Below are 23,388 nucleotides of genomic sequence, written 5' to 3'. Positions count from 1 at the left end.
AAGTTATACTTAGAATTAAATTATTTCATTTTCATTCTGAAATTTTCCTTCTCAGAACAGGATATTTTATAAACACCCTGGTTCCTGGGTGACAGAAACAGTTTGGAGCTTGACTTTTAAGCAAAAGGCTGGCAGAGTTACCCAGAGATGGCTCGGAAAAAAAGCCAGTGATCTACTACCAAACTACCGAAAGACTCTGTGGAGTTCAGTTCTATTCCTGAAGCACACACAGGTAGCTGTCAAGAGTCGACATTGACAACAGCAACCTTTAAAAATAAAGAGCATTCGATAATGGTTGCAATAAAATATTACCCGAGTGAAATTGCCGGAGGACTTATGTATAGTATTGGATATGCAGGTCATCTGATCAAAGTTAGTTTTAAAGTCAACAAAGCTACAGGAAGGAACCAAGACTTCTTAAGAATGTATTTCAAAAGAGCCTTGGTGGTGTAGTAGCTACGAATTGAGTTGTTAACCATAAGGTCAGTGGTTTGAACTCTCCAGTCACTGTAGGAGAAAGATGAGACTGCCTGCTCCTATAAGGATTTAAGGTCTCTAAAACCCAAGAAGCTGTTCTTTTATGCCAGTTGAATTGCTATGAGTCAGAATTAACATTAAGACAGGGGAACACCCCCTCTCCCCCAGGACTCCTCTCAGGTGTCCTGAGTCTCTCTTAGCTCTTGAATACCACCACTTCATAAGTCTTATCATAAAGTACCTATAACTTTTTGAAGTGCCAACATGTCTCATTAAATAATCCCACCATTGTTGAACAACTAATAATGACCTGTAGCCTTGTTCTGTTACTACCACCCACAAGAGTCTCCTGGCCCAGTAGTTTAAAAAGTAGATCCCAAAGTCTTTCTTCCTTTTAGTCTGGAAACTGCTGCAGCCTGATCACTGTGGATGACCTTGCTGGTATTTGAATTATCAGTGGCAAAGCTTCCAACATCACCTTGCTGCACAAGCCACCTCACACAGAAACTAAGTGGCCATGACTGTTATCTCCATCCGATTTTCTGGACTCATGTACCCTTTTGACATTGCTAGCCACTCTGGAGTTGAATAACCAGTGTGTCTCTTTGCTTAGGAATAGTTTATATGTTAAGAAACTGTGTTTATGAGAGATGATAGTAAATACAATTTTAGGAGATGATAAAATGATTGGCTTAATGAGAAGGTACACAGGCATTAATTTATCAGTGAATTAGAAAACAATTTTATTATTTTGAGAAGGCAAGGAAGATCAGCAGTTAACAAGTAGGGTTTGACTTCCTGATTTACTTATCAGGGTCTCCTTATCAAACCTTAATAGGTTCAGTGAGTAATCAGATGGGGGCAGGGCGGTTTCCTGGTGATTTTGGCCACTTTGGTTTTCTAAGTTAGTATCCAACAGCCTCAAGCTCAAGCAGTGTATACACCAGCAGCATTGTGAAGCAGGTCTGGAAAGAACCGCATGATTTAGTGACAGGATCCACTGGTTGGCTGTCCCACAGGTAGTATAGTTCACAAGGTGAGGCAGAGAACTAGCTAAAGCAGCTGCACGTTGGTCCGATTACCAGAGAGCAAGAGGGGGTGGGGGTGGGGGGGCTGGCAGGGCTTGCCCAGTCACTTATCTCTTTTCCCTCTAATCAAAATGTGATCTTATTAATTCCACATGTTCCTATTGCCGGGTTGGCACAATAAACCTACCTATCACACTCTAACACAACAGCATTTGCTTAATTTAAATTCTTGTCACAGCAAGGAAATACATAGCATAAATTGTCCCAGCTGAGTGTTGTCTTAACACTCTGGACCTTTTCATGGTCATCTTCTTTGCTGCCCTTTCTCAAAACCCCAAGGTTGTTAATCCTTTAGTAATCCTAAATTACTGGAGGTTTGTGCTTTCAATCATTTCCTAGTGATCTGTCTTTAGTTGTGAGTCTATCTTGAACTTGGGCAGAGTAGGGCCCCTTCGTTGGTTGTTGAGGTCCCTTGGTGGTGCAGTTTGTGTCTGAATACTAACTTAAAGGTTGCCAGATCTAGTCTGCCATGGAAGAAAGGGCTGGCAATCTACTTGTATAGATTATTGCCGAGAAAACCCCAAGTAACAGTTATACTATGTGATCCATGGTATGGCTACCTAATACAAGGCGACTTGAAGTCAAATCTTACACTGTCATCTCTGTGCTCATGATGCCTTCTTCCTCTTCCCATGGCCATGTGAGGCTTGATTGAACATAGACACCTACTCCCACTTACTATCTCATTATCCGACAGTTTGCATCTAGGACAATGGAGAAGATCCACAATCTATTTTGAGGTGTTGAGTGTGGCAGCTATGGGTGCAGAGTGTCTCCTCCCCTATGGAGGGTCTGGGAGCAGTGGTGGGGTTGGGGTTGAGGATGTCCTTTGAGAATGCTGTCCTGTCTTTTGCACTCTGCAATAGCTGCTGTCTGAGGCTGGGCTCACCAGATGTGCAGACAGCATTAGCCAGTTGGTGCCTGTTCTGGGTCCCCAACTGGTATGTAGCCTGGAGCTAGAAATGGTTGTTGAATGAGAATGACTATAGAAGCACCAGCCAGGGAGAAGAAATTATTCCCAAGTTAATGACATACTACAGGAAGCCCCCTCCTCGGTGGGCCTCAGGTGCTCAGCCAAAGGCCTGCATGCCCTCAGAGGAAGCCCTGAGCCCCAGTGAAAGCACACCCCACCCTCACCGCCTAACAACACCACCCACACACTAGGGTTGCCTGTTTGCAGGGACAAGAGTAAAGCACTCTGGAGATAGCTCCAACCCAGCTCAGGAGGAAGGGTGAAGTGTTCAAGCCGACTGACCCTGCCCCATCTCCTCCAAAGAGGAATAGCCCATAACTGGACAAGTCATCCACCACTACATCTTAGATGTTCTTTGTATGTACTTGTATTATTTTTTAAAAAGCAGATGAATGGATGGTCTGAAACAATGAAAAGTAAATTCTTGATCCCCATAGCACCCTCCAACTTTTGCAACTTGGTCTTTGGAACTTCACCATGCCCCTAAGTGGGTGGTAACCCTGTGGGTGAGTGAGCTGTTGGATACCTGGGTGCAGAAATGCATGGGAGCCTCCTGGTAGGCGAATAAGTTCAGACACACCTTGGCTGAAAGCTGTTAAGCTTGGATTGTGGTTAAGACCACTTTTCTTCAGAGTGGTTTTTACTTTACCACAAATGTAGGTGTGATCATTATCCTGTGACATGTGATAACAGGAAGGTAAATTATACTTTTAATGTATTCTTTTATATAGTAACACCCACAAAAGAGCATTTTCTTATTCATGGAATGAGTGGCCACCATTTTTCTGTTAACTCATATTTAGAGTGTACATGCTTGAAAAAACAAGAATTACCAGCTTGCCTTTTCCCCCCTCACTAAGGACAGTTCTTTGAAATAGCTTACCACCTTATAAAACCAGAGTCCTAGTGTTTCCTTGGGAACCCTGGTGGTGTAGTGGTGGTTAAAAGTTCTCCTGTGATCTTGCAGGTCAGGAGTTAGAATCAGCTTTCTACTCCCATAAACAGTTACAGTCTCAGAACCTTGGGGGAGCAGTTCTGTTCTGTCCTACAGGGCCACTGAGTTGGCAGTTGACTAGATAGCAGTGAATTTGGTTGTTTGGAGTCTTTCCCTGGGCATTAGACTTTATCTTGGCTCTCTTTTTCATACCTTCTGGTCTGTTTTATTTCAAAGGAAATCAAAAGGCAGATGAACGGTTGAATCCAACCTTTTTAGAATATCAAGGTGTGTGTCAGAAGTTTGGCTGCTTAAGAACTTGGCCAAACATGGCCTGAGGGATCCTGAGCTGGTACTGTACTGGTGTGATTTCCACCAATAGAAAAAAGACTAAGCAGCAACCTTTGTTAAACTGACAAACTTGTCTTTATGGAGTTGTCGTGATCAATTTAATTCAATGTTGATCGATAATGGAAACACTGTGTTAAGGTGTGTATGTTATCAATCAAGTAGAAAGAAAATGCTTTGAATGTTATGATGGCAGCATATGTACAAATGTGCTTGACACAATGGATGATTGTATGGGTTGTGATAAGCGATGTAGGAGCCCCCAATAAAAGTACTTATAAAAAAAGAAGAAAGAAAATGATGGCAACATATATACAAATGTGCTTGACACATGGGTGCATGGATTGTGATAAGCGCTATAAGAGCCCCCAATAAAATGATTTTAAAAAACAAACATTTACTTTGAAGACCTTTCTGATTCCTTAATTTTTTTCTTCCCATGCAATACCATGATCGCCTTCTTTTAAATCAACAAAAGGGTTATACTGAATCCACGTACATGGTAAGCATATTGCTCTGACGTTACCTAACTTGATTTTCTAAAAATGCATCCTGTTTGGGACTGAGCAGTTTCCATGGAAAATCCACAGGACAGTCATGGAAACTGGCGTGTGCAGATATATGGAAGTTACATATTTTCCTTTCTTGTACTTTCCCTTCTCATCCCCTCCTCACTCCTGCTTCAGTTATGAGCTCTGAAGACTTTTCTCATTGTTACTATTTCTACCAGAGTTGGTTTTGCCATATAGAGTACCGTAGGCAGTCCTATATTTCTGTCTAGCAAAATGAAGGAGAGAAAACTAAGATTGTTGGAATTTCTGAGGTAGGATTTGGACAGAGGAGGAACTATCTAATAGAATTTAATGTAACTTTTTTTTAAAAATAATTGTATTGGGGGCTCTTTACAGCTCTCACAACAGCCCATATATCAATGGTAGCAAGCGTATTTGTACATATGTTGCCGTCATCCTTTTCAAACCATTTTCTTTCTACGTGAGCCCTTGGTATCAGCTCCTCTTTTTCCCCACCCTCCCTCACTCATGACCCCTTGATAAATTATACATTATTATTATTGTTTTATATCTTACACCATTCGCTGTCTCCCTTCACCCACGTTTCTGTTGCTCATCCCCCTTGGGGAGGAGGCGGGTACAGACTAAATTTTTAAGGAAGCAAACTGCTTCATCTTTCATGCAAGGATCAACTGGCACGTTTGAACTGCTGACCTTGCTATTAGCAGTCCTATGCTTATTGATTTAGTAAGGTGAATTTTCACCTAGTTAATACACATGCGTGACCATTGCCCAGATGAAGACGTGAACATTAGCCTGCTTCCCAGAAGCCTGTCTGGTAGTTTTTCTGCCTTTCCCTCTCCACAAAGGTCCTTTTTAACTCTATAACTAGAGATTTGGACAGGTTGAGGTTAGAGTGTTGTTGTTTAGAAGCAACTCTCTATGAATCATAGAATTTTGTGCTTTGTTTTATTAAAATTCAAAAATTTTTTAAATTTTGTGCTTTGTGTGTGCCTGGTTCCTTTTTTCGTGGTGCCATGCTTGTGAGTGCAACCCACATTCAAGCACAAGTGCAGTAGTCATATATTTCAGTTTCGATTAGAAAATGGACATCTATTTTCCTTTTGCTGCAACTTTTGAAAGTTATCTCACTAGGAAAAAGCATCTTTAAAGGCGAGAGGAAAGAGGAAAGTATATAACTCTTGATTCACAGCAGACTCCGTTCTTTTAGTAACTGCCTAGACCTCGAAGACTCAGTATTACTGCCATTGACTACCAACCTCTCCATCCCTCAGAAACACTACATTGGGAAAAAGGAGTCTCAGCGCTCAGGAGCGGAGGTAGAAGGGAGAAGTAGGAGGGACAGTGCAAGGAAGTACAGTATGTATTATCCTCGTGTCTGTGCAAGCCAGTTTCCATGATTCCTTCACAGATTTTCCATGGAAGAACAGCTCCAAGTCATATTTATTGGGTTGTTTGCAGTCTCTGCTTGGGTCGGCCTTCCTCTGGAGGAGGTATAGATTCTAGGAAAAATTTCATCTTGAGTCAGAACCAATTCATAGCACTGGCTTTGGTTTTTTAGACATAACTGGAAAGTATTATTTGTTATTTGGCCTCAGACTGAAAGTTGCCCTGTGTGCACCAACAGCCACAGTTTTGTGTCCTGTGCCGTCCTCACAGCTATGTCTGAGTTCATTGTTGCCCAGTATCTCTTCCTTGTTTTTCACATGAATTGTAAAGGTTTTTTGTTTATAATGGGTTTTTTGTTTGTTTGTTTATGGACCATTTTCCATGTATTCTTTTGCATAGTCTTAAGTTATTGAATTATTAAATTATTAAATTTCAATAGTTTTTTTATTGCTCTGTCAAATTGATGCAGTTTGAATTGCATGGGTTTAAAAGTTTCTCTAGCTTTGCATAAGTACACTTCTTTTTCACCAGTTGTAAACCAACACTAGTGTATGCTGGTGCTGCTATCGAACTTTAAATCTACAGCAAGAAGTTCTTAAATAATTGCAGTGTGGACATAAAAGCTACACTAGGAAGTTGGCCAGTCTTTGATGTGCCACCTCCCTTGAGAGCTTTGGCAGGTTTGTCACCTCTAGGTTCCTCTGAAAAGCAGGGTGAGACCACTATCTTGATGAAGATGGGTGCTTCTGCGGGTGTGGTCTGTCATACTGATATAATATGCTAGAAGTTTCCACATGCAAACGTACCTGTGCACATATGCCAAGACAGATGAACTTTTAAATTTTTTATTTGATGCGAGTATGTCTTACTCAGAATCATTTCTTATTCAGAGAGAATGCTTTTTCATCTAAGCAAGGGCATTCTCTTAACAAGCCACAAGTACAATGATCAAAACAAGGACATTAAAGTTGTCATCCTGTTATCTAACCCACAGGTCTTGTTCAGGTTTGGTTGCTATCTAAATAATGCCTTCTTTGGCAACAGCAAATTTTGGATTGTAGGTTGTATTCAGTTGTTAATATGCTTTCAATCATCTTTTGTCATTCATACGTTGACATTGAAAAAAGATACATAGTTCATTGCTTTTGTTGATTGCTTGATTGGGGTTTGTCTCATGTTTCTGCAAGTTGAGAGTCAGGTTTGCACTTGGGCAGGGATCACAAAAGCACTTTTGAGCTCTTATAAGGACTTAGATGAGGAAACAGGTGATGCTAATATATCCTGTCCACTTTCTTGGATACATGAAAGTGGAGATACTTGTCCAAAGCTTGATTGGCGCCCCCATTTTGAGACCAGGGATTTTAAGATGTGCACTTTTCCTCCCATAAGAGGTTCATATGTGATAATGATAACAGATACTAGTATTTTGGCAAGTCTGGTAGGTTATGGCTATTACAGATTTCACCTGGGAAAGGCCTTCCTCAGGTGGGGATTTGGGGGCAGACTCTCAACTGCATCTGGTAATCATAATGGAGACAACCAAGAGGCAAAGGATTTTAGCTGGAGATGGGGGTTCCAACCAACTGCCCCTGTTGGAACCTTTCCATCCTTATTCCTTTTAAGAATTTTCCATGTTGCCTTTCCTAAAAAGCCTCTCATGTTTCGTGAGTAAATTACTACTATACAGTACCCCAGTACCCAGTGCTTTCGGATTATGTTATCAATACCACCTGTTTGTTCCTACCTACTGATGCCTTGAGGGTATGGATCACCTCTTCTCGGTTTCCACACTTCAGCACTGCTTAAGTTTACTAACTTGTCTGTTTTAGGACTCCCAGTCCGTTTGAACTATATTTAAGATGTAGCGACAATTTCAGCAGATTTAGTATAAAGTTTGGTTTAATTAAGAGTTTGTGGAAGTTTTATGCATTTCTTGTTCCTCTCTGCAAACATTATGTATGTTTTCCTGCCTAATTTTTTTAAAAAGATCATTAGTTCAAATCATGCTAGCTCCACAATCCAAGGACAGAAGGAACTTGTCTTAGGATTCGAGCTTAGTTTTCAAGCCAGCTAAGTCTATACTTTCAGAATTCAAGTTCTGCTACTTGTATTGGTTGTAGACAATATTCTACTTCGATCTTCTGTTTTGAAGAGATAGTTATTAAGTTCTCCAGTTAGACAAATGTTTTCTTGCATTTTCCCCCCATTTTTAATTTTTGACTTGGTTTGCTCATGGGAAGGATTCTTTAGCCAGAAAAGGTGTTAAGATGGTGAGGTTTTGATAACTTTTATCATGCTCATCCTCAATACTTTTGTGGTCAAAGACTTCCTTGGCAGATAGGTGATTATCGAAACAAATACATCATCTACTGAGGAGAAAATATTGTGCCTCCCCTATGGGCAGAAAGGAAGTGTGCGCATACAAAGTGTATTGTGTATATAGTGTTTTATTCATTTGAAAATTGGAATGGAATCGGAGGGAATGTGGGAGCCCCACATGAGCGAGTTCACTTACAGGTAGGAAGTACTGTGTTTAACTTGAGACTGCATCTTTTTAAAAAGTGCCTGCTTCCCAGTACATGAAGATGGGTTTAGGTGCCTACTCCTAGCAACGCTGTTGGCTTCACACGGAAGCCCTTGGACCAATAGCGTTGTGAGAAAGGGCTAGCTGGTGAGTTTAGTGTCAAGTGAGTATGCTAGTTTTGAAGTTAATGACCTCTGTAAGTACCTTATGAGCATTACTGGTAATGACGGTCAGTAGATGGTTACCATTCGTTTGTTTCCACTCATCTGAGAGACTGGTGTATAGAGGGGGGGGTATGAGCTAAGGTATAAACAAGTATACCAGCAAATTTTTTATTGTTACTTAAAGTGAAAAAACGTCCAGGATCTTAACTTTTATTCCCTAAATGGATCTAGATAGATGATTACATTTAAATGAAACTAGATTTTGCATGGCAGGCATAGCATTGAGAAACCTACTTACATGGATGAGATACTGAGTTATATAATTATCAAAAAGATAAATTGGGCAGTAGTGAGTTATTGTTGTCACAAGTGAGGGATTAATTTATTTTATGAAATTAAAAGGCTTTTCTATACCACTGATATCCCCACCTGGATGATAATAAGCCTTTGTCTTCCCCTTGCCCTGTTCAAGAAAAAGTAAATGTTCTCTTAAAGAACAAAAGGAGGAGGGTAGGTTTCAAAGGTAAGTAAGAATTCATGTTTTATTTAAAATTATTATAACATGCCATATGCTTACTTAGGGAAAAAGTTTTATTTAAGAGTAATTATTGATTTAATTTAATGAATTTCTTCCCCCAAAGGATACAAAGACATATTTTAATTAATGTTTAGTTGATAATCCAAGTTTGAAAGAATTTTAGCATACTAAAGGAAAAAAATTATATTTGAGTATTGAATGCTTCTTATCTCTTTCTAGCCCATTGAGCATATGTCTTTTATGGACCATGAACTATAGACGAGTTAAGCAGTCAGCATCTAGGTTTCATTAGCAACATTGAGTGCCAAATATTTTGTGACATTATTCAAGTTGCTTTACCCATCTTCAAAGTGAAGCTGTTAGGCGCCCAATAGGAGTAGTTGATCAGAATTAAATAGGATAAGGATAACGTAGCAGAGCGTGCAGCACAGTGCCGAGCGGATGATAAACATCTGTCAGTGGTGGCTGCTGCTGTCAATAGCTGCCGCCGCCGCCACCTCCATCTCTTGCCACACACCTTCACCAGAATTTTGGGAAGATCTGCATCTCTGACAGGAGCCAGCACACGTTTTGTACAGATGAATTAGATTTTTTTTCCCTTGGGGTGTAGTTTTGTTATAGTTGTTACAGTATTGTGCAATTACATCTCTGTGTAAATAACTCGTAAAAACTAATGAATTCTAAAGCCTTGGAAAATGTGTACAAGGGTGTGTAGGGGACGGTAGGCTCTTGGGACTTAGGGATGTAATCACAGAAATGCCTTGGTTTCACAGCTGAGTAAATTAGGGACAGATGCTTGGAAGGTATTTCCTGGTAAGCTGGGGCTTGGGGGCTGTCGATTTGGTCAAGTCTAAAGTTGTCAGCATAATGCCACCAGCCTAAACTTTTCTTGTCTGTACTTCTCATTGTGAGACTGGGAGCATTAACTAGCTAACATTTTCATGTAATGTAAATTTAAATTTGTGTTTTACTCTTTGTAATGCTGTGAGTGAAATGTTCTCATTTTTGGAGATTGTGTTTTATTTATTCGATGGATGTGGTTTTTGTTGAGGGGCTGTGTGGCTCTGTAGCTGACAGGCTGGGAAAGGAGCCTATTCAAATGGAATGATGAATTTGAGATCTGGATCTTCTGGGATGTGACATAAGATTTCTTCAGCAGTCTAGCCCAGGTGTGCTCCAATCGCCTCCAGGGCATTGAGGTTTTTTCTAAGTGCTATTGACTCTCATTGCAGAGGGTGGGGAGGGTTCTTTGGCGAAGTTTCTTGAGGCTATTGGTCATCCTCATCTAATGAGTATGCTCCTTTCTGAGAGTGGCCATTTAGGGCTTTCTAGGGTGTATTTGCTTTAAGAACCATTTTAAAGTGAGGGAGCTTTAGAAGTTCATGGAAGAAAGGGATGAAAATACAATGGTGCACCCCACCGTTGCCCCTGCCCTCCCCTCTATGAACTTTTTGATGTCCTCTCATTCATGGCTTTTCTTTCTGCGTACAGATGTTTATGTGAGGACTTCTTTTGTCATGGGTATTCTGTAAGCTTGAAGCGTAAGTCATTAAACATACAAAATGGTACCAGGCAACCTTACTGGGAATTGTATCATACGGTTTATTTAGTTTTTTTTTTCTTATTTTTTCCAGGAAATTTGGTGAGCGGCCTCAACCTAAACGACTCACTAGGTAAGCATTGTATTACTCTGCTTTAGTGCAAGTATTTCCTAGAGACATAGGCCCTTCCATTGTAGAAACACTAGATTAGATGCTGCTGAGTTTATTCTCCCCGAAAAATGCACCGAAAAAGCAGAGTGTACGAGGATATCATTTAAAAGGAAAATGAAACCTTTTAAAGAATTCATCTTGAGAATTATATGGTAAATAAAATATGGGTTACAATGCAAAAGCTTTCTACGTCTGGTTGCATTTAACTAGTCAAAATTTGTTGATTACAGTTGGACTTTGAAATGTATTTAATGAATTGCTTTTAGTATTTTTAAAACACAACAGTTTTGCTCATTTTCACTGAAAATTTGAGAGTCAGTACAAAGTATTGCTACTCGGGTTCCACTCGGTGCATGCATGGGTTTATTCCGAAGAAGGCATGGTTAAACACGCCTCTCTGATCAGTGCCTGACTGCACACAAGTTCCCTCAGCCCTTTACACATGCCTTCTCAAGTTCTTACACATGCCTTAGTTCCATTAGGGTGCTTTAACAAAAAAAAGGCTCAGTCCTTGTGAAGCATCTTCCGAGCACTATAAATTCAAGGCAGGGAAGTCAGCCCTAAATGGTATGGCAACTACCTTTTTTGTTACGCAGTGGGTGGGGGTGGGGATGGGGATGCCGGGGAGAGAAGAACAGCAGTGGAGGGGATTCCAAAGGAGTAGGTAGCTTTGGCAGATTTTTCCCCAAAGGACACTGGATCACCACAGAGACTTACAGGGAATTGTCTTAAAGGTTGAAGACTGCACTGGTAAGAAAAGGCCAGGAGAATTATACCAAGGAAGGTTCTTCCATCACAGTAATGTGCCTGCTAATTCTTTAAGGGTAGCCAGGCTACACTGTGAGCATGTCGCTGGGAAACTTTACTTCATCCACACTTCAACTTAAAGACTGCTCCTTCAGACTTCATTCTGGTCCCCAAACCCGAGAACAGTGAAATATGTCTAGACCCTTGAGAATGTATGCCATTACTGCTACTTTGCTATGACGTAAATAGAAAGAGTATTGCTTTCTTTGGGAAGTGTTGAAAGACTGGAAACACGGGCCCTCAGAAGCGAGCACACCTAGAAGGGTGCTAGGTCAGGAAAGAGCAGCTTCACACTTTGGTTAATAAAGAAAGGTTTGTTTGCTGTTGTAGCAATACTTTTTGATTGCTCATAAATTTTATACTGGGTACTACTTTTATGGCTGACATTTATATATGCATACATTTAAAAATAGGCATTTGATTTCAGAACGTTTAATTATAAAAATGAAAGTTTTGAAAATGTTAGTAAAATTTCTAACTGGTAAAATCGATACACTTCCGTAGTTCAATTCCAAGAGTTAATTTTACCCTTGCATGGGTGTCTTGAGAAAATTGTATGCATACATAGGTACATAACTTAAGTGTAAATGACTCGTGCTCTGTTCTGCTGGACCTTTTAACCATAGTCTCCCGAGTACCTTCTGCCTCGCTGTCTTTAATGGCTTGATGATTTTCCATGGATTTCACATCGCTCTTGATTTCACATTGACTTCCACTTAGGTGGTTTCCAAATGGCTGCTATTCTTTCAAAGAGTTATTAAACTCAAAGCATGATGGGGACAAGTCAGCAGGACTCAGGAGCCGGTTTGAATGAGCTTCTACTGGTCAAAACAGAGCAATTTGAGGATGAATAAATAATGGTAGCAATAACTCAAAATTTATAGAATAAAATTAAAGTTAAGAAGCGGGGAGCGGGGAGGGAGGGGAAAAAAAGAGGACCTGATGCAAAGGGCTTAAGTGGAGAGCAAATGCTTTGAAAATGATTAGGGCAAAGAATGTCCGGATGTGCTTTATACAATTGATGTATGTATATGTATGGATTGTGATAACAGTTGTATGAGCCCCTAATAAAATGTAAAAAAAAAAAGTCTGTTTTGAAATAAATGAATCAGTAAGTGGGATTAGCTTTTCTTTGCTGAAGGATACCATGTAAGAATTGTCTAGTGAATAATGAATTGCTGCTTGGCACCCACCGTAGTGGTTATTGTTATAGGAAACAATCATCAATGGATACTTACACTGTTGGGTTCAAATTTCATAAGAAATAAGCTACTTATGTAGTCTCAAAGTAGTTTCTCCTCATAAAATACTCTTTTTTTCATGGGGAAAAATAGTGATGCTTCGGTGTAGAAGGTGTTGAAGCATGTCAGAAACCAATGTAACATGTGACTTAAATGAACATTTCCAGTAATGGATCAGTAGATGCTGTGTGCATCTTGAGAAGGGGACAGTATCATGTCAGTAGTCTACTTGCCCAAATCCCTATGCGTGTTTAAAAAAAAAAGCCCTAAGTGAAATTTGACCACCAGGAAACAGGAAAAAATCATGAAATACAAAAGATTGAGGAATTATTCTGTAATAAAGGAACTGAAGGAATTTGAAAATTAAATACATAATATTCTTCTGGACTTCAGAACTTCCACCTACCCTCTCCCTTTCTGCGTACTGCCAGAGTTGGGGGGACCCATTTTCTGTAAAGGCACTGTGGGCCACATCAAGTCTGTTGTGCCAACCCACTGTAGACAATATATGAATGAATGATATGCAGATGACACAACCTTGCTTGATGAAAGTGAGGAATGTTTGAAACATTGCATAAGGATTGTAACTTTAATATGGTTTACAAATCAGTGAAAAGAAAACCAAAATCCTAAATAGAGAAAAGTTTGAAATTGTCAGAGTTTAATTTTGCTTGCAGTCACAATCCGTGCTCATGAAAGCAGTAGTCAAGAGACCAAAGGAGATATTGCATTGGGTGAATCTGCTGCACAAGACTTCTTTAAAGTGTTGAAAAGCTAGCGGATAACTGTGAGGATTGAAATTGTCTAAGATTTCATCTTGCTTCAATCCACAATCAGTGCTCATGGAAGAACAGTCAAGAGTTCAAAAGATGTATCGCATTAGGTGAATGTGCTGCCACGCCCTTTTAGAGTGTTGAAAAGCAGGAAGGTTACTTTGAGGGCCCCAAGCCATAGTATTTGGTTTCTGTGAAGACTGAAGAAAGATCAATGCAATTGAATTCTGATGCTAATGAAGGATCTTGAAAGTGAAGAGGTGTCTGAAGTACTTTTTTGGATGTTATCAGAAGGGACTACAAACAGAACAAACCCTAAACTCACTGTCATAAGTGAATTCTCATTCATAATGGGAGTTGGAAGCCTCATCGTTCTCCTTCAGACCAGCTGCTGGTTTTGAACTGCTGATCTAGTAGTTAGCAGCCCTACATGTAGCCACCGGGACTCCTTGTAAAGGACATCATGCTTGATAAAGTGAAAGGGAGGAGGAAGACCCTTGACAAGATGGATTGACACAGTGACTGTAACATTGGGCACATAACTGCAGTAGGTCACACTCCATGGAAACGTCCTTTCAGTTTCATCAAGGTTGTGACCTGAGTAAAGAATTGCATTCACCACCTGACTCTTCTTTCCACTGCTTGGCTGCTCACAGCAGATGCTGTCATAAGGTTGATTGCATTGGGTCTGGTCACTTCTTGAGGATTGGAGGCTTCAAGACACCAGTAACTAGATTAGGCCCTAATCTAAACCACTCTTGTAGCCTTATCTCTAAGGGTTATAATGGCAAGGGGACACCTTTCAACGCAATACTAGGATCCAACAAATGTTTCCTGTAAGGAGCCAAATTGTGTAATTTCAGCCTTCAGGGGACATGTAGTCTTTATTGCATATTCTCGTTTGTATTTACAGCCCTTTCACATTGTACATTTTCCCCTATTTCTGACTTCCTTAAGGTGTAAAAAATGGGCTGCTGACAGCATGGTCTTCTGACCCTTGGCCTACAGTGAAGGAGGCTTAGTGGTTCAGTGCTTGGTTGTTGATCAAAAGTTGAGGTGTCCAAATCCGCCAGCAGCTCCTTGGAAGAACGATTATGGCAGCTATCTTCTGGAAAGGTTGATAGCCTTGGGAGCCCTATGGGCCAGGAAGGCAGTGACTGCTGGTTTTTTGGTTTTACCCCCATAGTGATATTTCTCAAATTATTCTCTGCAGGTCTTTCATACATGTGAATGTATGTGAAATTACTTTAGAAAGCCTTGATTCAGTGAAGTTAGGTTTCTTTACTGTAAGGTAAAAAGTTCATGTTGAACTTCTAGTTGTAATTTTCAAGTGTCGGTCCAGTTTGAGAAGTGCATGGAAGATTACCTTTGTGTGGTAGGCTTTATTTTTCACCTACTGCACATCTGTGGCTTTCTCCACAGGAGAAAGGTGGCTTCCAGAGAGATTTATAGTCTCAGAAATTCACTGTAGGCTCACATGAGTTAGAAGTGACTGAGTGACAGTGGGATTGGTTTTTTGGCTGGTGAGGCCAGCTATAGTTAACTCCCATTTCTTCAGCCACCCCTGGTCTAGTGTAAATCACTAAACTCTTGGACTAGCAGGGAGGGGAGATGGTGGGGAGGAAATAAGGGAGTCTGTTTTTAAAAAGTTTCAAGGATTCTGGGTGGGAATCACTGTTACTTAAAAAATGTAGTAATTTGTGTCATAGAAGGGATATGGTATACAGTACTGGACCCCACTAAATGTTGCTTCTAAGGAAGGTTTTGGCCCAAGAAATCTACTTTGAGCCACCCTATGGACCAAATGCACACACATTTTCATGGGATTTTCAGACACGATCAGATCCCCTGTCCAAACTCATTTCCAGAAACTCTGTGTGTGTTGGCCTTTAACCTCTTAGAAAATACCCAATTTGATCTAGATAGATTTTTATGTTTGGGGGAAAGGGCTCTTAGCTTCTTGTTAATAAAAGACCTTACAGACACTATTAATAGAAATACCTATTTTAAAATAAAAGGTGGGGTTTTTTTTTGGGTACCTTAGTCAGAATATGGTAGTTGATTTCATAAGAGCAGTTATTTAAGGAAGTGCCAGCCAGGGTCATTGATGGAATCATGGTCCTGTCTTTGAACATGGAAAAATCACACCATTTCTTGGTCCACGAAATTTAAGTTGAGACACACAGATGTATGATCCACGACAGTCTCAAGCGAGGACCTTGCCTGACACCTTAACACCATGCTGTCTTTTTATTAATAAAACTCACTCTATAAAAAATCCTACTAGGAAACAGGCTACCTTTTATTACCCTGTTTCAGTTCTTCTACATATTTTCCTTTTAACAGCCAAGGCTTTTCAGAAGCCAGGTTTGTGTTGGTTGCACTGTTGCCTGCCATACACTTTGCCGCCTGCTTTGACTCCTGCCCGCTGCAAAGATTCTTACTGTATTGCCCAGTGAAGTAATTCCACATTTGATCATTTTGGAGTATGTGATGTCATTGACTGTTTTCCTTTACTAAGGAATTTTTTCTTGCTTTGATGGTTCGGACTGAGCTGTTGTCCCAAACATTTGCTAGGTCTTCCCAGCCTTTATTGTACCTTACTGTTGTCGCATGTGGGGAAACCAGCGAACCATTCTGGGTGTGCCTTAATGTGCTGTGGCATTCTTGAGATAAGTTTTTCTTGCTTTTAATTTGGAATGAGTATCTTATAGTTATGAATCATTAAAAGTGAAATTAATAAAGAATATATTTACAAACTTATTCTTATAATTACAGAACTTTTCTAACAAATTTATGAGTTTTCTTGTTGGAATTAACTTTTTAAACAATTCAGTAATATAGCTTAGTAATTCTGATAACTATTTGGCATTTGGGATTTATTTCTGCAAGATACATTTTCCCCTATTTTTTTCTTCAGATAAGGGATCTTACTGTTGGAATGCTATTTTTGATTCCTAGTAATCCTGTCCTTCCTTAAATATGGACTATCACTTGTGTGCTTTTCTACTTAGTTATACAGATTGTTATGTAAGATCCACCTACCTTCTCAAAACGAAAGATAATAAGAATCCTTAAAATTTTCTTCTTCACCCTTGTTAGCATCTGTTACTTCCTTAGTTTGTGGGCTTGTTCACTATTTTGTCGTACTTTTTTTTAACACAGTGCTCAAGTGCTCAGGTGCTAATAGAAAGGTTGATGGTTTGAACTGTCTATGCTACAGACAGTTTTCATCCTTTCAGAAGTCTATTCCCAGCATGCCTTACAAGGTGCCTCTATGGGTGGGTTGAGTTTGTGTGTTGACTTGATTGGCATTGGTTTAGCAGTTAAATAATTATCTCGGTACTAACTTTGGCATAGCATCCTTACATAGGGTTTCCCAGGCTGCAGCTCTTGACAGGAGCAGATAACCTCCTTTTTCTCCCTCAGAGTACCTGGTGGATTTGAACCACCGACTTAGTACTCAGCAATTCCAGTGAGCCTCAAGAGATGAAATACAAAATGTGACTCAGGAGAAGATAGGCTATACTTTTAAAAGTATAGGCTATTTCTAAACGTACAAACATCGAGAAGTATGCGTGCTAATGAAAATGAAGGGGAGGATTGATAGATAGTGCAAGGAAGATAAAGTTGGGTCCATATGAATCTATTGCTATGCACCACCAAGCATGGATTCTTCATTCAGTGTGATACTTGATTTGGTTGGTGTCCTGCAGCATGGATTAAGTGATGACTGATGCGAAGTACTAGGGTTGCGCCTTGGTTAACTCTAGAAGTAGGTGTCCAAAGACTTAGGGGAAATTGTCACGTTCGAATGATTTATCAAGGTAGACCCATATATGAAGTGCCCAGAGGACACAATTTTTACCATAACAGCGAGAGACAGATTTGTAGAGAGAGCCCCAGTATCCTTGAATACTGTTACTGCTAATATTTATAAGTCAGATTGATCAGGAAAAGGCTGAATGAATTAAGAGATCTAACTAAATTTTTTTTCTCCTTTATAAAATGTTAAATATAAATGAGCCTAGTGAGTTTCTGACAATACACAGATTGTATTTTCCTCACCTTTTTTTAGATTAACAAATAGCCATTTGATAATAAACATTAATGTTTAAAGGAAGGAACAGGCATTTTAATTTTGAGATTGATTTCTAAGCTGATAGTAAAAGACAGCATTGAACCAACTTTCACTGCTAGCCAGGCCCCTGGCCAAGATGGAACAGGAAGTTGGTCTTGGGGGCACACCAGGGTCAAGCACCCTGAGTGGGTGGGGCTGGACCAGTTTGGAGTTGGGCCATGGCCAGTTTGTTTCAGGTTGGAACATTAGACAAGTGCAGCCAGAGGCCATTGGTATCGCCTGACTGTATACAATGCAAAAAGCGCATGCTTTCACCCCCGACTCAGTCTTGGATTTCACATTCATTTTTGTACCATTTACAAAGCACTCTCTGTGTCATAGTAGCCATGAGAGATCCCATATAGATGAGGGAGGCCTAGAGTGGTTCCCTGACTTGGCCCCTGTTGGAATGGGGCGAGTCCCAGCAGTACAGTCTCTGTCATGTTTCCTGACCCGGAAACCTGGCAACCTCCTAGGCTGCCTCTCGTTTCAAGCACCAGCTGTACATGTATTTATCTTGATTTAGAGATTTTGTGTAGCTTGAGATGTGAACAGGCGCCAAATTGACAAGGGGGTAGACTTCTGATAGTTAATGTTGAGTATCAATTTGGCTGAGCTATGATTTTCAGTGGCCTGGCAGTTTAGTGATAATGGAGTTTGGCAGTTATGATAAAATCTTTTTACATTGTGATCTGATAGGATCACTCAATTGGTGTATGGGAAGCTTCTTGGTAGTTGGGGGTGTGTGTGTCCTGCATATATATATATATATATATATATATATATATATATATATATATATATATATATATATATATATATATATATATATATCTCACACACACACACACACACACAAACACATCTATAGAAAAACCCTTAAAGACTTCTTTGTGTGCACCTAGATCATCATCTGCCTTATGGTTTTTGGGAATTGACAGCTTCCATAGCTTGTGAGCCAGCAGCCTGCTATCTGATCTGTTGTTGGATTCCTCAACCCCTGCAGCTACATGAATTAGGACAAATTCCCAAGGTGATACCTGATCTATGGACTTGGGAGCCTTGCCAGCTTCTACAGCTATGTGAACCATTTCCTTGAGAGAAATCTCTCTAGACACAGGTGCTTTGCTAGTTTTGCTTCTGTAGAGAACGCAATCTCAGACAGTGGGGTCCTAACCCCTAAGTTTTAGCTAATAGTTGAGTACTTGACCATTTGTGCTACTCAAGGACTTGCTCCTAGATTTAAGTGAACAGGAAAATTACTGTATATACTCGTCTAAGCCGATTCGAATATCAGCCGAGGCACCTAATTTTACCACTAAAACGGCATTAAAAATGTGCTGAAAAACTCGGCTTATACATGAGTATATACGGTGATTACCTGTTTAGAAAGTCTCAAGGCTTCTCATTGCCTCAAGCGTGGATGGCAAATCCAGGTTTTTCTGTGAGATTGAATACAGTTGGATGGCAGTTTTTCATTTCACTAAGGGGGGAAAAAATTTTTTTTTGAAGTATTGCATTTCTCTAGCTCTCAAATTTTATCAATTGCTACCACTGCTTTTGTAATCGACCAGAAAGTGATATTTAAATTTGTCTAAACTTTTATACTCAATATTTTAAGTTTAAAAAGCATTTTTCAGGCCTTTCACAGTATGGCACCACTCATCCTGTCACTGCCCTGGTATGATTTAAATTCTTGGAGAATTTGTTTTACTTCTGCCTACGAAAGCATGCCAAATTCACTGATGTTGAGTCAATTTGGATTCACAGGAATCCTATAGGACAGAGTAAGACTGTCCCAAGGGATTTCTAAACCCATAAATCTGTATGGGAGCAGATGGCCACATCCTTTTCCCATGGAACAGCTCGGGGTTAGAGCCCCTGACCTTTTGGTTAGCAGCCAAGTGTTTTAACCACAGCCCCACAAGGACTCTGCTACTTTTGTTAATTGTGAGGCCTTGGACAAGCTATTCAGAAAAGTACCAGCAGTGATTTTTTTTTCTTTTTGGATTTTGAGAGTTAGGTGAAATAACACATTTAAAGTGATTAGAAGAGGGCCTTGTTAACAATTATGCAGATGACACAACCTTGCTTGCTGAAAGTAACAAGGACTTGAGCACTTTCTGATGAAAATAAAAGGCTGCAGCCTTCAATAAGGATTGCAACTTAATGTAAAGCAAACTCAAACCCTCACAATTGACCAACATCATGAAAAATGGAGAGAAGATCAAAGTTGTCAAGGGCTTAATGCTAAGGTGCACCTGACCCAAGCCATGGTCTTTTCAGTTGCTTAATCGGCATGTGGAAGCTGAAACATAAAGAAGGTGGTTGAAGAATTGTTGCCTTTGATGTATGCTAATGGGAAAGAGTAATGAAAATATGGACTACCAGAAGAGGAAACACATCTATGTTAGAAGAATACAGCCAGAATGTTCTTAGATGCAAGGATGTGAGACTTCCTCTGGATATGCTATCAGGAGAGGCCAGTCCCTGGAAAAGGACATCTTACTTGGTAAAGTGGAGGGTCAGCAAACAAGAGAAAGAGCCTTAATGAGACGGATTGCCACAGTGGTTGCACAATGACCACAAACAATTATTGTGAGGATGGTGCAAGAACACACAGCTGAACTTCAGGTCGCCATGATTGGCGCTAACTCGGTGGCACCGAACAATAATCACAATAATACAGGGCTTGGCACATAGTAAATATGCAAGGAGTATTAGCTGTTATTTCATTGACTTAGTCTTTAGCTTGAATCTCAAATGTGCAGGATCATTCTTTATTCTCAGGCCTGATTCTCCCTCCTCCTCCTCCCTTGCCTCTTCTTCGGCTTTCAGAATGTAATTCTTCTAAGCTGCATCTCCAGGCATGTATTCCATTGTCTCCGTCCTTCCCTTGCCATTCATTCTTCTGCCTCTGATTTGTGTGTATGCCTCTGTTCATGTCATGTGTTCCAATACAGTTACTATTCCATAGGTCATTTTTTCAATGACCTTTGTTCTCAATCCCAACGTGCACAGTTAAAGTTCGTTCTCAATCCCAACCTGCACAGGAGCAGGTTTTCAGTGTTGAATATAAAATGTGGTCTTGGCCAGCTCAGCGTAATCCCGACAGCTACCCTGTGTGAGATAGACATTTTTATCTCTTGTGTCTAGAGGTTAGTTTTAAGTGACAGCTAGTCTGGAGCTACAGTTCATAGATTTGGTACCATGGATGACATGGAGATTGGGGTGATGTGTCTATGTTGTGTTAGTCTGGGTAGACTAGAGAAAAAAAAATCCATAGACAACTGTGTATAAGAAAGAGATTTATATACAAGAGCAATTGAATATTGAGAAAAATCCAATCCCAGTCCAGATCAAGTCCATGAGTCTGATATTAGCAGATATGTCCAATACCAATCTATAAAGTCCTCTTCAGACTCATGAAACACATGCAATGACACCCAATGCAGGATGATCACAGGCTAGTGGCGTTGTAAGCATCTCAGGGCTGGCAGGGGTCCCACGTTCCTTCCCAAGGGTTCCTTCAGTTCTGAAACTCTACTTCAGGGTAGCTTCATGTGGCTTCGCCTCAGAAATGTCTCCCAGGGAGTGAACTTTGTCAGTAGAGAGTCTCCCAGGGAAATACCGGAGGAAAATACCGGAGTTCCCACAATCCCCAGAAGAAGACCATGCCCACACAGAGGTCTTATTGGCTATCACCTGATTGATAGACTAGACTCCACCCCTTCACTCTTAATCCTTAAATTGACAATTATATAACTACCATATATGTGAATCTCCACTAAATAGGCACTACTTAACAGGGATGAAGTTAGATATGTCTTTTGTCATGTTTAGCTTATTGCTCAGAAGAATGAACACAACAATGTTAACTGTTAATGATCTTAATGATAATTATTTCTGACTCTCTATTGTCTTTGATTTTGTGATAAGCACACTTCAAGAATTAGGATTCTGCCATTTCAGAATTGTGGTTTGATTTGTTTCCAACTTGTTTCTCTGTACTAGATAATGTTGCTTAGCAAAATACTCTGCGTAAACATCTGCATAACTAGTTAGGAATTGTTATCATTTGTACTTGAAGGATTTACCGTATATACTTGAGTATAAGCCGGCCCGAATATCAGCCGAGGCACTTAATTTTACCACAAAATTGCATTTAAAATTTGCTGAAAAACTTGGCTTATACACGAGTATATATGATAATTATTGTTTCAAAGCTTAAGTCAATGATTTTACCGATTTCAAATGTTATTTATTGAATTTTCTATCTAGGCCCATCTTTAACCATAATGTGCAGTTGTATATAAGTTGTAGGATCTTTTTAACCCGTTTATAAGCATTGGCAGTTTATGATTGTGGTATAAATCGGGACAACGTAGTGGTGCACTAGTTACTAGTTGGGCTGTGAACCACAAGGTCAGCAATTTGAAACCACCAGCTGTTGCAAGGAAGAAAGACCAGTAAGGAGTTAGTCTCGGAAACCCACCATCCTGCCCTATCCTATAAGGTCCCCATGAGTTGGCAGGGAGTTTTGCTTCTGGAACTATTAGCTGAGGGAGAGCTATCATTGGGGCTAACTAGATTATTAAACTATAAAAGTATTGCATGTCATTAATTTAAAAGAGACAATTTGAAGCCACATTAACATTGTACATGGTGACTAGTTATTCTAGAAGTTGCAGTTTAACTGAGTTACATCATAAATTCAAAAGAATGAGGGATAGTTTCCTTTTTTAGAAAAATCCAGTGTCAGGGTAGCAGTATGTATTGCTTTGCTGTTTAATATTTGTCCCATTTATTTCATGAATATGGTTTGTTCTTTTAGGTTTTTGCTTGTTTGAAAAGTCATCAGCATTTATTGCAAAGATCTCAACAAATTCCACCCCCATAATAAGTAATTATATATTTGATTTTAGGGAAGCGATGCGGAATTATTTAAAGGAGAGAGGGGATCAAACAGTACTTATTCTTCATGCAAAAGTTGCACAGAAGTCATATGGAAATGAAAAAAGGTAAGATGATTGCCTTTCCAGTAATCCATTGTAGCTGTCATGTAAATATGCAAACCATCTGTCAATATTCATGCCAGAGCATGTCTTCATTTATTGGGTTAATCCTTAAGCACAAAACAAAAATTAGGGATTTTTTGGTATAGAAGGCAGAAAACCAAATGAATTGTGGCATATTGGAGCCAGAAAGTGACTGTTATAAAGAGGGTTTGGCTGAGATTTCACAAAATGAAATACTTCATTATTTTTCTGTAGTATTGCCTGATGTTCCCAAAGTAGTGCTACAGTAAATAGCACCTTCACAAAGTAGCTTTTCTTTTTTTTTAAAAAAAAAAACGTTTTATTAGGGGCTCATACAACTCATCACAATCCATGCATATACATATATGAATTGTATAAAGCACATCTGTACATTCTTTGCCCTAATCATTTTCTTTTTTTTTTACATTTTATTAGGGACTCATACAACTCTTACCACAATCCACACATATACATACATCAAGTGTATAAAGCACATCCACACATTCTTTGCCCTAATCACTCTCAAAGCATTTGCTCTCCACTTAAGCCCTCTGCATCAGGTCCTCTTTTTTTCCCCCTCCCTCCCAAAGTAGCTTTTCTGCTGGTAGAAAATGTAACTTTTAAACAAGTGTGACATGCCTCTCCCCCCCTCCCCCCCATACCACTTTAACAAGGAAAAGATCAAACAGGTGCCTGATCCAGAAATTCAGCTGCTTGAGCATGCGTTG

At 39.8% G+C, this 23,388-nt stretch overlaps 1 protein-coding gene across 5 annotated transcripts in view; it reads left to right on the top strand.

The window, feature by feature from the left end:
- The window catches only part of RBPJ (recombination signal binding protein for immunoglobulin kappa J region), a 112,074-nt gene that overhangs the window by 48,937 nt on the left and 39,749 nt on the right, over window positions 1-23,388 (top strand). For all 5 annotated transcript variants that reach the window (XM_075544463.1, XM_075544467.1, XM_075544464.1 and 2 more), the window contains 2 exons: window positions 10,603-10,641; window positions 22,547-22,642. In XM_075544463.1, coding sequence (XP_075400578.1) covers window positions 10,603-10,641; window positions 22,547-22,642 — 135 coding nt within the window. The remainder of the gene's footprint in view (window positions 1-10,602; window positions 10,642-22,546; window positions 22,643-23,388) is intronic.

The sequence above is a fragment of the Tenrec ecaudatus genome, chromosome 3 (assembly GCF_050624435.1).
Source record: "Tenrec ecaudatus isolate mTenEca1 chromosome 3, mTenEca1.hap1, whole genome shotgun sequence".
Classification (NCBI taxonomy): domain Eukaryota; kingdom Metazoa; phylum Chordata; class Mammalia; order Afrosoricida; family Tenrecidae; genus Tenrec; species Tenrec ecaudatus.
The sequence above is the reverse complement of the archived record's forward strand: the minus strand, read 5'-3'. Positions and strand labels throughout refer to the sequence as shown.